The following is a 13,916-nucleotide window of genomic DNA, read 5'->3' on the forward strand; positions in this document are numbered from 1 at the left end:
ATGGTTCAAATTCATTCAACAAATATTTCTTGAGCACCAACTATGCGTCAGGAGCAGGTGCGGGGAATAAAGCAGATAAAAATCCCTGTGCTCTTGGGATCTACGTTCCGCTGGGAAGAAACAGATGACAGATGATAAACAAGACATACAGCATATAAAATGATGAAAGTGCTTTGGAGACAAATTAAATAGAAGAGGAGGCTGGAGAATGCTCAGCCAGGGCTGGGTGAGTTGTGATTTTAAATAGGGGGGTTTGGCAGGCACTTGGATACTTGAGTCAGTTCAGTGTCTGACTCTCTCTCTCTTTCTCTTTTTAAAGATTTTATTTATTTGAGAGGGAGACAGAGATAGCAAGAGAGAGCATGAGTGGGAAGGAGAGAAAGTAGTAGACCCACTGAGCAGGGAGCCCAATGTGGGGCTAAGCCACCCAGATGACCCAAGCATCTGGCTCTTGACTTCAGCTCAGGTCATGATCTCCACGCTGGGCAGGCAGCCTGCTTGGGATTCTCTCTTTCCCTCTGCACCTCCCATACCTGCTCAAACATGCATGCTCTCTCTCTCTCTCTAAAAAAAACAAAACAACAACAACAACAACAACAACAAAAAAAAAAACCACCAAAAAAAGAGAAACCCCCACAAAATTAAAATAAATAAATAGGGAGGTCAGAGAGTCACTGAATTGCAGCCTTAGATGGAAGATCAAGGTTATCAGATTATGCCAAGTCTCATGGTTCTTACTCAGTTTTTCACATAGAACTTAACTGCACACCTTCTTCCTGTTTTATTTGCTGGTTTCCCATGAGAGACTCCTTCTGGAACCCGTCACGGACTAATGCAGGCCTAGAAGGACAAAAATATCTCCACAAATCCTTTCTGCAATGGAAAGAAAGGCCACCAGAAGTCCTAGCGTTTAGTAGGTATGTCCCGATAGAAAGTAGGGCAAATACATGGGGCAGCCTCAGTGTATGTACAAAGTTAGTGGTACTGCTTCCCATTTGACAACATGGGTTCTAGTGAGATGGTTAAGACATAGGGTTGCTTGAAGCTTTAGTCTTTCAGGGGCAAAGAGAAAACCCCATCATTCCCTGCTGCTCACCCAAAGATGCACTTAAAAATTCCCTTGTACATTACCTGGCCTACATAAAACACACCTGGAAACAGGCCACTACATGTGTCTCCAGGAAGGTCATAGCTCTTATGGGGCTGATACCACCAGCAGTGTCAACTCTGAATATCAAGAAAAGTAAAAGACACCCATATCTCTGATAGTAGTTTGATTTACACCCAGGGAAGAGAAGAGTCATCATAAAATTCACTGATCATGACTCTTTATACTTTTCTTTTTAAAAGATTTTATTTATTCATTTGACAGACAGAGATCACAAGTAGGCAGAGAGGCAGGCAGAGAGAGAGGAGGAAGCAGGCTCCCTGCTGAGCAGAGAGCCTGATGCAGGGTTCGATCCCAGAACCCTGGGATCATGACCTGAGCCTAAAGCAGAGGCTTTAATCCACTGAGCCACCCAGGCACCCCATGACTCTTTATACTTATCTCAAGACCAACAAGTACATTTGTACAATTAGTTTATATAACATAGCCTATATCATGTAATAAAACCTTTGTATTTCTATGTTATGTAATCAAAATCACACATGTGTTATAATTAGTATGTGTATGTAATTTGGATAATTAGGCCTTCCATTGTTGAGCATGACTCACTCATAGTCCTGTGAAATTTTAATGCAGTAGGAAAGTATATTTTGATTTGATAATCATGTATATTCAGGGTAGAAACTCTTCCTTAAAATGGTGACAAATTTTATTTTATTTTAGCCTACAGTAAGATAATGCTTGTTCTATGCCAGGTGCCATTGGAAGCAGCTTGCAAATATTAACTTATTTCATCTTCCTGATTAACACTATGATGTAGACACTATTGTCCCCATTTTACAGATGATGAACCTTACTCAGTTTCTTACTCTACTCTTACTCAGTTTTTCACATAGAACTTAACTGTGCACCTTCTTCCTGTTTTATTTGCTTGTTTCCCATGAGAGACTCCTTCTGGAATCTGTCATGGACTAGTGCAGGCCTAGAAGGACAAAGACATCTCCACAAATCCTTCTGGAATGGAAGGAAAGTCCATCAGAAGTCCTAGTGTTTAGTAGGTATGTCCTGATAGAAAGTGGTGCAAATACGTGGGGCACATAGCTTGCCTGGGTTCATTCAGCTGGCAAGTGGCAGTGTAGGGGTTGAAACCAGGCTGTCCGGTTCGGGGTCTAAGCTCTTTAGGCACTATGCTTACGGTGGCAGAATGTTTTTTCCAAAGACTGATGCAGTGATAGCTCCCATCCCGTGTGTGCTTCTGCCAAGTGGCCTTGCCCCACTCCATCAAGATGTGGAGCCTCTCCCCCACTCCCTTGAATCTGGGCAGCCCCTGTGACTACTTGGACTCATGGAATTGAGAAAAAGTGAGGCTATGCTAGTTCCAAGCACAGCTCTCAATTTCCTGCAAGCTGTCACTTCCTGACTTTTGGAAATGTTGACCACCATGTAAGAAGTGGACTACTCCAAGATCACTAAGTGAGACACCCAAGCCAACTGGAAAGGCCTGGAGGATGATACTATCTGAAGAGAAAGAGACAGAGAGAGATATGCCAATGAGGAATGAGCCCTCAGGCACCGAGGTAGGAAGCCCCCTTGGGTGTGGATCCTCCCGCCATGGCTGCCCTCATGGATATCACAATGATTAGCTGAGCCCAATTAAGCCCTTCCAAAGTTTATAATCCATAATATCATCAATAAAGTAAATGGTTGTCTTAAGTCTCTAAGGACACAGAAATGGATAACCAACATCCATTCCATATATCAGGCACTATGTATGTGCTACTTGGTTAACTGCCAATATCCCTGTTTTATTACTACCTTTTTACAAATGAGGAAATTGAGGTTCAGAGAAGTTATGTGACTTTCCCAATACAACAGCTCAATTCTAGAGCTAGTGGTCCAATAAGATGCCAATACCAAGGCTTTTAACCATGATGCAAATTAATCCCTAAACACACATAGCTTACCCACTACAAGTACAAATGGAAGCATAACTCATAAGCTGTTACTTTCTTGTGGGGCATTTATTCTTTGTTTAATAAATGTATGTATTATATAGTTTTGGTTAATTACTCACTTGAATAAGAGGATTTATACCTTACCTATGTAAAATTGATAGGAGATTCAGTAGTACCTTTTTATTGTCATCCAGAACTGTATTCATATTTTCGATCCAAACAGCATCTACTGGCCCGTCAAATATAATCCACTTGCGTTCATCAGATACTGAAGACGCTTGCTCCCGGAAAGTATTGGCAAGGATACCGTCTGTCCATTCATGGCTCACTTGGTCAAAGCACCCATAGAGCTGCCCCATGGTGATGGCCTTGGGGTTGATGATCTCATACTCTACAGCAAATTCGTCCATCTGTTTGGCTGGGCAAGAAAGTCCAAAATGAGTTACAAAGGCTCTGTTGAGACCAGAATATTAAGTTTGAAATGCCCTAATTTGTTACTAGGGCCAAGTTAGTCTCCAAAACAAAAAACTGTAAAAATTCAACAGTAAATCAACAAATATTATAAGAAAAAACATGTTAAGATAAAGTACTAGAAGGGAATGTGGAAAGAGAAGGTATTGCTTTTCAAAACCACAGGATTGTGGGGCACTTGGCTGGCACAGTTGGTTGAGCATCGGAGCATCTTTGTTTCAACTTGGTTTCAGCTCAGGTCCTGATCTCAAGGTCTTGAGACATTACATTAGGCTCAAGATCTCAAGGTGTTGAGACATTAGCATTAGGCTCAGCACCGGGTCTGCTTGGGGTTCTCTCTCTCTCCCTTCCACTCTCTCTTTCTCTCTCTAAAATAAATAAATAAATAAATCTTAAGAACAAACAAAACAAACAAACAAACACCACAGGCTTGCTTTTTATAAAAGAAAAAAACCCCCAAAATTGTTTCTCTGGCAATTCACGTAGTTTCCATTTGTTGAGCAGGAACTATGCTAGGTTATTTTCCCGCATAATCTCATTTAATTCTCATGACAATCCCATTTCACAGATGGGAAAACAGAGGCTAAGAGAGATTCAATTATTTGTCCAAGTTCTGGGTCTGATTCAAAAATCTGAAGTTTTATCTTCTACATTAAATGGAAGGAGGGAAAGAAGGGGAGCAACGGAGGGAGAGAGAGAGAGAAGGAAGGGAAGGAGGGAGAGAGGAAGGAAGGGGAGGGAGGGAGGAAAAAGGGAAAGGGAAGGGAAGGAAAGAAAAGGGAAGAGGAGATGAAAAGAAAAAGGAGAAAAAAGAAACCATGCAATACTGGCTTCCAGAATAATCTGTTCAGGACAGTGGCAGGAGTTTCTCATAGGAAAGCCTTTGGAGAAGCCACTATTCAGCGTTTAAGAAGTTCATGAAAATTCCTCCACTTAATGACATGCACATAAAATCCCTGTTAGAAGCTCCCCCACCCCCCACCTTTATTTTCTGCCTGCAGACATCTGTATGCCAGGTTCTATTTCTGGCTCTGACGTCACAATCCAGAGATGGCAGGACTAACAGTCTGGCATTATCTCCATAGAGCCAGCCAACCTACTGGGGACTCCTGTGCTCCTGGGAAGCCAGAGATGTGAGATTTACCTTCATATAAATCATCCAAAGCTGCAGCCAGCACTTTATAAGCACAGGTCTTGCCACCCATGGGGTCTCCAACAATCATAAAGCCATGTCTTACCAGCATCATCTCATAGATCTGGAAGAAGACATAATTTTAAGCAGTTAATCCTTGCAGACCTCCCAGAACTGCAAGCTAGTCAGAAGTCAATGATGAATGAGGGACAGTCACTTCTACGTCTGATGATCTATAGTTAAAATATCTTTTGGATAGGGGCACCTGGGTGGGTCGGTTGGTTAAGTGTCTGACTCCTGATTTTTGGCTCAGGTCAGGATCTCAGGGTTGTGAGCTTGAGCCCTGTGTCTGACCCTGTGCTAGGCTTGGAGACTACCTAAGATTCTCTCCCTCTGGGGCGCCTGGGTGGCTCAGTGGGTTAAGCCGCTGCCTTCAGCTCAGGTCATGATCCCAGGGTCCTGGGATCAAGCCCCACATCGGGCTCTCTGCTCCGCAGGGAGCCTGCCTCCACCTCCCTCTCTCTGCCTGCCTCTGCCTACTTGTGATCTCTGTCTGTCAAATAAATAAAATCTTTAAAAAAAAAAAAAAGATTCTCTCCCTCTGCTCCTCCCCCCTCACTTGCAGGTGCTCTCTCTAAAATAAATAAATGAATAAATGAATATCTTTTCGATAAATAAGTATATGTGTATTTTCATATTATTTCAGAAATGGGAACTCCTATTTGCTCTGTACCTACCAATGTGCTAAGTAAGCATCAAGTGACTTACCAAATTATTTCATTTAATCCACTCAGGTATCATTAACCACCTTCTAGGGGTGGGAATACTGAGCCCGAGAGACGTTAAATAACTTGTCCGTGCTCCTCAGTGGTGGAGCCCGGATTTGGACACATGGCTGTCTGACTTTACTGCCTCTAATTTTTTCATTAGGCCATTTGTATTTGCTTTTAAAGGGGAAAAGGAAACAGTGGTCATTTTAGCAAATTGCACTTAAATTGGAAACTTTCTTTTTCGACGCCTAAATGCAGTTCTGACTTGATTAGAACTCTCAGCAGGTAAAAGGTATTTTCTAAGCTAGGACCCATGCTGTCAAATATAAATGATCCTCCCTGTTACTAGTCCCGGGGTGGTCATGCGACTTTACCAGCACAGTTCAAAGCTAATCTTGAGACCTATGCTGAAGCTATTTGGAGAGCAATGCTCTTCTTCCTTCTGGGCTTGAACCTGGGACAATCAAAGACTGAGGCTACTGGGGACCCAACCAAGAATGAAGTTGTAAATCAGAGAGTCCAGAAATGAAGAGAAAGGTTCTCGGATCCCGCTGTGTCTAAGGTCAACTTACACCTGGGTTTTCAAGTTAGGTAAGTGAACAGATTCCCTTCTGTTGACTAAGGTGGTTTGAGTTGGGTTTGTATCACTGGAAACTGATAAAGTCCTGACTAGTTCAAGCCCAATGCCTCCAAAGGTTTTGTTTCATACCTAAATTTAAAAAAAAGAATCCCAAGGGAGATGGTCAGAGGAAAAACAGTGAATTTCAACTTCAGCTCCTGGAAGTGAGACCTGAAGTCACCTCCCACTGTAACCAGGCACCTCTGATTGCCATCGTTGAGTTCAACCTATCACAATTCCAATTCCTGATTTCTGTGTATAGTCCAACAGGTGCATCCCTATAGGGATGCAGGGAACAAACCTGGATAATTTTCCCAATAAACCAAGGTACTGGTTGGAGCTTCATCTTTTTGATATTCTCATTCAGCACTTCTATAAAAACTTCATAGTCTGGCTTTGGGAGAACAACTCCAGGAAACAAGTCTGATATAATCCCCTGTTAATAAGAATTCAAGAGAAGGTGGAAAGGATGAATTGTCAGAGGTATGACCTCAACATTTTCTGAAAATGAGATTACAGATGGCAGAAATCTTTGTAAAATTCCAAACCTCATTTTTCTATGCCAAAACTCATCCACAATTACAAAGTCCAACACTATCTGTAAGACATGATTTCCGTCCCAAATAAATTTACAAGGTGGCAAAAATTTAATAAGTCTGTATTATCTACCAATGAATGTACTAGGAATGAATAAGATAGTCATGATTTCTGTATTTATGGAGCTCCCACCTGATTAGGAAGAGAGGCATTAAAATAATTACAAAAGAAAACTACATTTGGTTAAAACAAAAACTTACCCAAACCCAATAGCAGATGTTATTCTATCAGTGACCATTTTTAGTAAAATCAGGAGGTAGACAGGGATAGTGCTATCACCATGATCAAACATTTGGGAGAGGGTATCTGTTGGTGGGGTTGCTGGCTGGAAATGCAGAGGTGGCCAGAGATACAGTTCATTTTCAAAAAAATGAGTCTCAGGACTTGGTCGAGGTCCCAAAGCCCTCACCTGAAACAGAGGGACATCTTGGGCCAAGAATTTGGCCAGGTTGACATCAAGCAAGGCCCGAAGCAACAGGACACTCTCATCCTCTTCAGGATACTTGAGCTTCAGGTTGCCAGCAGCAGTGAGCACAGACTTGACTGCCCTCATGCCGTAGTCATAGTGATGCTGTGAAGACAGCTGCTCTGAGCACAGGCGGTAGGTCGCGACAATCTTCTGGGCAAGGCTAGGAGGGCAGAGACACCACTGCAGACCACCAGAGAGCACCAGCTTCCGGCCTGCAAACATTCCCAACATCCCTGTGCCCTGTCCCTTCAGGAATCAGGCTTGCTCATGGACTTGATGGAGAAGCCCTATCATCTGAAATCCTTTTAATAGTTACCATGATGAAATAAGGAAGCATTCTGACTCTTTCAAGGTTAGGAGGGAAAGAGCAAGCAGACACATATATGTATAAAATCTACCGTAGAAGAAATTATGTGTGTAATACTTCTCTGAGTATATGAACGTGAATGTACAAGTACACACACACACGCACACATTTTGGAAGAAACATCAAACTACTAACAATGTTAACCCCCAGAGTGTGGGACTCAAGGTCACTGAGTAGACACTCCCTTTATTCACGTCTGTGACATGACATTTTTTTTTCCATGTTCATGCTTTACTTTTTGAAGTCAGTAAATGTTATGATGATAACAATGTTAATTCCAAATTATACTAAAATTTTCCTATTCAATCTTGGAATAATTTCATGTTTTATTTTATTTTATTATTTTTTTAAGATTTTATTTATTTATTTGACAGACAGAGATTACAAGTAGGCAGAGAGGCAGGCAGAGAGAGAGGAGGAAGCAGGCTCCCTGCTGAGCAAAGAGCAGGATGTGGGGCTCGATCCCAGGACCCTGGAATCATGACCTGAGCTGAAGGCAGAGGCTTTAACCCACTGAGCCACCCAGGTGCCCCTAATTTCATGTTTTAAAGTCTTGCTTTAAGCAGTGTGTGTGTGTGTGTGTGTGTGTGTGTGTGTGTGTGTGTGTGTAGCAGGGGCTGGGATAGAAAGGCCAATTTCTTTAAGAGAAGTCCAAGTATACATAAAGAGAGAGGAGGACCTTTCTTGGGAATCTGGGCTATTTCTTGGCCAGGAATGGGGTCAGAACAAAAGCCAGGGTTATGTACTTTCAGATCAACTAGGGAATGGAAGTCCATTTCTCAAGTTTCTCTCCTTTCTTCCATTGGGCAACCTACCTTGAATCCAACACACAGAAGGCACTCTTTCAGAACCTTTAGAATCTACTGGAAAGCCCATGTAACATACCTTCTAGAGTCCAGAAACCCCATGGAGTAGAGGGAGATTTCTCCAATGAGGGCATAATCTGGCACCATCATGGCTACTGTCCGGAATAAGGCCTAGAAAAGAAACAGCGATTGAGAACCTGAACACGTTCAGTGAGCAATGGGTGGCAGTATGTCTACAGATGCAAAGAGAAGCAGCATGGTTGTTCAGGCCACTCCAGTAAAAATGAAGGAAGGGAAAGTGGGAGGAGAAGCCAATGCAGAGGGACTACCTTTGTTGGACAGATCCACTATTCAGCCAACTTCCCTACTGATGTTGGCTAGGTACTTATCGTCACACCAGGTCCCTCAATGGTTATGTGGAAGGCCCTAGGCACTGGTATTCTAACAACATCTATGCCAAAGGAGCATCCTCCAACCATCAGACCCTTCCTGCGTCCAACAGGGACATGGGAAGTCAGTTAGGAATGCAGGACCCATATGTATCAGAAGAATCTTGAAGTCAGACAGATCTTGATTTGCATCATGACTCTGCTATCTAGTGGCTGTGGGCTAGTAATGTAACCCCTCCAGTTAATTCATCTCATATGGGCCAGCAACCGTACCATTCTCATGAGAACAAATGATATCATATAAGTGAAGTGTTTAGAACAGTGTGTGGCAAACAGTGAGAGATCAATAAACATCAGCTATTGATATTACCTTGCATCTTAGAGGAGAAGTCAAGCAGTTAGTTAGAAGTAGAGCCAGGGCTAGAACCCAGGCTCCCTGACACCAACCCCTGGTGCTTTCTGCTATACCACACTATCTCAAGAAGGCTACTTTCTTGAGAAAGTAGACCTAACAAGCTTGTTGGCTGGGAGGGCTGTGTGTGTGCAGGGGGTAGTGAGTCACAACAGTTGAGTGATAAAAAGAACTGTGGGTCCAAATTCTACTTTGGTGCTCACTGGCCTATGCTGGCCTAGAGGGGAGGAGCCATTCCTAAGATCCCCCTGACCCTTTTCCATCTGGAGGGTGGAAAGAAAGTGGATGCATTTCTGTCAGGTTAAGTACTAATGTGGGTTTGGCTACGTCTCTCTTGTGTCTTTGGTTCAATGGGATGGAGCAATGTCTTAGAAGAAAATTCCATAAAGAAGCAGGCCTGGAAGTCTCTCTCTGGTACCTCTTTTCATGCGGTGGGGTTGCTAGGGTCTCTTCCCACAGGAGGAGATCAAGCTATCTTGTACTTTGGGGTTTTTCCTCCCATGAGAGCAGCAGGCTAAGGTCATCACAGCCTATTCCCTTGAACATGGCCTTGGTGACTCTCTCTCTTCCTTTCAGAGGTGCCATCCTTCTCCACTAGCAGCAGGACCAAGGACCAAGGACTATTGCAATGCTATAACTTGGGCCAGCTAAGCAGTAGGCACTGGAGACATACATGTTTCCTTATCATCTCTGCAGCTGGTTGGAACAGCCTGCTTTGGTATGGACACCACCTCGGCTTAACTGTAGTAATAAAGGGGAGCTCCACATGGTTCAGCCTAGGGTTTTTTTTGTTTGTTTGTTTGTTTTAAGACTTTATTCATTTAGGGCGCCTGGGTGGCTCAGTGGATTAAGCCTCTGCCTTAGGTTCAGTCAGGATCTCAGGGTCCTGGGATTCGGCTCCGCATCGGGCTCTCTGCTCAGCAAGGAGTCTGCTTCCCCCTCTCTCTCTCTGCCTGTCTCTCTGCCTACTTGTGATCTCTCTCTCTCTGTCAAATAAATGAATAAAATCTTTAAGAAAAATATTTTATTCATTTATTTGACGGAGAGAGAGAGACAGCACAAGTGGGGAGAGGGACAAAAGGAGAGGAAGAAACAGACTCCCCAGTGAGCAGGGAGCCTGACACGGGGTTTGATCCCAGGACCCTTAGATCACGACCTGAGCCACCCAAGTGCCCCCAGTTCAGCCCAGGTTTCCCAGAGCTCTCTGTGTCTAACTTTGATGCTGTCTTATAATTAGATGCTTTTTTTTGGCCTACAGGGACTTTTTTTTTTTTTTCATTGAGCCAGGATCACAAAATCAGATGTAGAAATCCAAATTTCCGGTTTTTCCTGAAAAATGAGAAGACCTGACAATTCCTGCTTGGCAACAGTAGGCTAAGGAGGGGCTGCTGCTCTGGATGGGGCATTTGTCAGAGTCCCTACCATGCCCAGCTGGTTCCTCTCATTTATATTAGCTGTTTCACCCCCTGTAGACGAATTGGTGACCCTTACTCCATTGTCCATCGTTTCCTAATTGCCATGGTTCATCCTGTATATATATACACCCCTCCCCATGACACCTTGTTGGGGGTATAGTTATGTTCTGGGGCCTATCTTACCACCATTGTTGCTCCACGACTACTTCTCACGGACAAAAAAATGCACCCACTGTTTGCCTTCTTCCGTGAGATCCCTGGTTACTTCCAGAGGTTTCTATACCATAAAGTATACACAGATTTTATACATGCTGACATTTACCTTGAGGTTATCTGGAAGCTCAGCCCTGCCAGCATACCCGGGGTTCATGGTGATGAAGACAGCACAGGTTGGGTTGAGAGAGAGCTCGGTACCTTCAAAGATGAATGTCTTCAGCTTCCGGATGATGGCCTGTTGAATGCTGAGGATCTGCTGAGCCACCACAGATAGCACTTCTACCTGGGGTGAGAGTGGCTGGCTGATGCAAGCTCCTGCTGTGACAGCCACTACCCCACACTGCCCGAGGCCCCCTCACTTGGCGACGACAAAACACATCTGAGAACCAGACCTTCACATCAAAATGAGGAGAATGATTCGGGGTTTTGGTAAAGAAAAAGAAAATTGGTGTGTGTGTGTGTGTGTGTGTGTGTGTGTGTTACTACTTTCCCTAGTATTTTATCTTTGTTCTAGCACCCAGCATAATGTTTGACCCATCGTATGGATTCAAATAGTATTGATTGGTTCTAATTGCATGTTTACATTTCCTGACCTAAATTCCCCACACAAATAGAATTAATCACCCCCTCTCTTTTATGATGGCTCCTTTATACCACGACTATAGACTTCTAGCATTTACTATTTGTTTTGCTTAACTTTTATCTGCCCTTGCTAAAATTGTATCACTCTTTTCTTACTTAGCTTTGTGTCCTGAACAACTGCAGAGTATCTGACATATACTAGCTGCTCAGTAAATTTTTGAATGAGTGCGTGAATGACTACAGTGAGGATGTATATGTACTTTGTCTTCCTGGGACTGTTTTTGTTTTTATCTCGTTGAGTACTTATTCTGTGCAGGGGTCTTAGAGGACACATAAGGCCCTGTCACTGAGGAGCTGAGAGCCCAGAAAAAGGCCACTGCATGTCCAACCCCTGCTCTGCAGGCCAATTGCTGCATTACCTCAATCCTGTTGAACTCATCAAAACAGGCCCATGCTCCAGCCTGGGCCAGCCCCTTGAAGAACTTCCCCATGGCTTTGTAATCCAGACCATCTGAGCAGTTGAAGACCACGCACTAGAGAGAGGGAGGATGTGGGCACCATTAGGGATGGGTTCTCTCCTATCTGAATTACTCTGCACATGAAATACAGGTAGGTCTCCTTTCTTCCTATTCCACTGCAGGAGCTGGAGCCCCACTATACCTCTCCCCCTAAACCATCTTGAACTTCACGCCAACTCTCCTGGACAGAAGTCCAGAAAGGAATGGGAAGAGAGGTTAAGAATAGACCGCATTTCCCTACCTGCTTGGCTAAAGCTTTGGCCAGATCTTTGGTGGTTTCTGTCTTGCCTGTACCAGCTGGTCCCTCTGGAGCTCCCCCAAGGTTCAGCTTCAAAGCCCCCATCAGTGTCCTAAGGGGAAAAAAATAAGAATTTGGTGTCCAGTGGGGTGCCTGGGTGGCTCAGCTGGTTAAGTGAATGACTTGATTTCAGCTCAGGTCATGATCTCTAGGTTGTGAGATCAAGCCCTACACTGGGTTCTATGCTCGATGTGGAGCCTGCTTAAGATTCTCCCCCTCCTTCTGTACCTCCCCTGACTCTCTTCCTCTTTAAAAAAAAAAAAAAAAAAAAAAAAAAGCGGTGCTGCTTCTCATGCTCTGCCGGGGGTTTTCCTTGCCAGTGGATTGTGTAGAATACACTGCCAGTCTCTTGTCTTCTGTTCACCATGGCTTCTTCTGATATCCAGGTGAAAGAACTGGAGAAGCGTGCTTCAGGCCAGGCTTTTGAGCTGATTCTCAGCCCTCGATCAAAAGAATCCGTCCCAGAATTCCCCCTTTCCCCTCCAAAGAAGAAGGATCTTTCCCTGGAGGAAATTCAGAAGAAATTAGAAGCTGCAGAAGAAAGAAGCAAGTCCCATGAAGCCGAGGTCTTGAAGCAGCTGGCTGAGAAGCGGGAGCACGAGAAAGAGGTGCTTCAGAAAGCCATAGAGGAGAACAACAACTTCAGTAAGATGGCGGAAGAAAAGCTGACCCACAAAATGGAGGCCAACAAAGAGAACCGAGAGGCCCAGATGGCCGCCAAACTGGAGCGCTTGCGGGAGAAGGACAAGCACATTGAGGAAGTGCGGAAGAACAAGGAATCCAAAGACCCTGCTGATGAAACTGACGCTGACTAATTTGTTCTGAGAACTGACTTTCTCCCCTTCCCCTTCCCAAATATCCAAAGACTGTACTGGCCAGTGTCATTTTATTTTTGCCCTCCTGACAAATCTAGAAGCTGATGTAGGACTGTATAGGTAGATCCAGATTGTATGATGTTGTTTTCGGGCCTAAAGGGGAGAAACGGAAAGTGTAGCTACTTTTTCTCGTTGCATCTTTTCTACTTCAGTGCACCTGGTGTACTGGGTTAACGGCTAGTACTGTATTGGCTCTGTGAAAACATGTTCGTGAAAAGAGTATGTAGTGGCTTCTTTCAAATTGTTAGATGCTGAATATCTGTTCACTTTTAAATCCCAATTCTGTCCCAATCTTACCAGATGCTACTGTACTTGAATGGTTAATAAAACTGCACAGTGCTGTTAAAAAAAAAAAAAAAGAATTTGGTACCCAAGTCCTAAGACACAGGAAAGAAATGGACTTTTGCTTTATTTTGCTCTGACTTGTACAAATAGCTTTAATTTTTTTCTGATTATATGATAAACATATCATCATTGTAAAAAAAAAATGTTTTACTCAGCACCGTAACCCCAGAGCCTGGTGCGTGGGCACCCATAAACATTTGTTTGAATGAATGACTGAATGGATAAATGAATACATACATAAATGAATCAAATAAGAGTTAAAAGTCTTCATAAGCTCCAGATTTGAAAGATCAACAGTGCTAATGGAGTGGTGGAAATAAATATATTTCTCTCACTGGATTATGAACTCCTGAGTTCAGGATCTGTATTTCATTCAGTTTGGTAAGAGTAGGGCAAACATAAATGTTAGAAATTAATGATGTATTCTTCACTTGAGGCACTACAACCATTGTATGAGCGTCTATGGTTTCAGTTAACACACCATCTTATACTCATCCGACTACGTCTCTGTCCCCTAACCCCATTAGGTTGAGGGTTGATGGCATGCATGGTGCACAGAAGTGTTTAAGAAA

The 13,916-nt window shown here is 43.5% G+C and overlaps 2 protein-coding genes across 3 annotated transcripts in view; one reads left to right on the forward strand and one right to left on the reverse strand.

Moving 5' to 3' along the window:
• DNAH3 (dynein axonemal heavy chain 3) overlaps nucleotides 1-13,916 on the reverse strand; it is a 175,063-nt gene that overhangs the window by 81,366 nt on the left and 79,781 nt on the right. For both annotated transcript variants that reach the window (XM_047714390.1, XM_047714392.1), the window contains 8 exons: nucleotides 12,068-12,176; nucleotides 11,728-11,841; nucleotides 10,833-11,009; nucleotides 8,374-8,465; nucleotides 7,062-7,281; nucleotides 6,357-6,491; nucleotides 4,679-4,790; nucleotides 3,240-3,481 (listed from right to left, as the gene is read on the reverse strand). In XM_047714390.1, the coding sequence (XP_047570346.1) occupies nucleotides 3,240-3,481; nucleotides 4,679-4,790; nucleotides 6,357-6,491; nucleotides 7,062-7,281; nucleotides 8,374-8,465; nucleotides 10,833-11,009; nucleotides 11,728-11,841; nucleotides 12,068-12,176 (1,201 nt within the window). The remainder of the gene's footprint in view (nucleotides 1-3,239; nucleotides 3,482-4,678; nucleotides 4,791-6,356; nucleotides 6,492-7,061; nucleotides 7,282-8,373; nucleotides 8,466-10,832; nucleotides 11,010-11,727; nucleotides 11,842-12,067; nucleotides 12,177-13,916) is intronic.
• On the forward strand, nucleotides 12,409-13,110 carry LOC125091022 (stathmin-like). Its single transcript, XM_047714393.1, has one exon. It carries the CDS (start codon nucleotides 12,490-12,492, stop codon nucleotides 12,937-12,939), a length of 450 nt encoding a protein of 149 aa, XP_047570349.1. The 5' UTR covers nucleotides 12,409-12,489; the 3' UTR covers nucleotides 12,940-13,110.

The sequence above is a fragment of the Lutra lutra genome, chromosome 18, assembly GCF_902655055.1.
Source record: "Lutra lutra chromosome 18, mLutLut1.2, whole genome shotgun sequence".
Classification (NCBI taxonomy): domain Eukaryota; kingdom Metazoa; phylum Chordata; class Mammalia; order Carnivora; family Mustelidae; genus Lutra; species Lutra lutra.

Excerpts from the sequence above, each read along its gene's own strand:
- LOC125091022 (XM_047714393.1), top strand. The coding sequence starts at position 12,490 with ATGGCTTCTTCTGATATCCAGGTGAAAGAACTGGAGAAGCGTGCTTCA.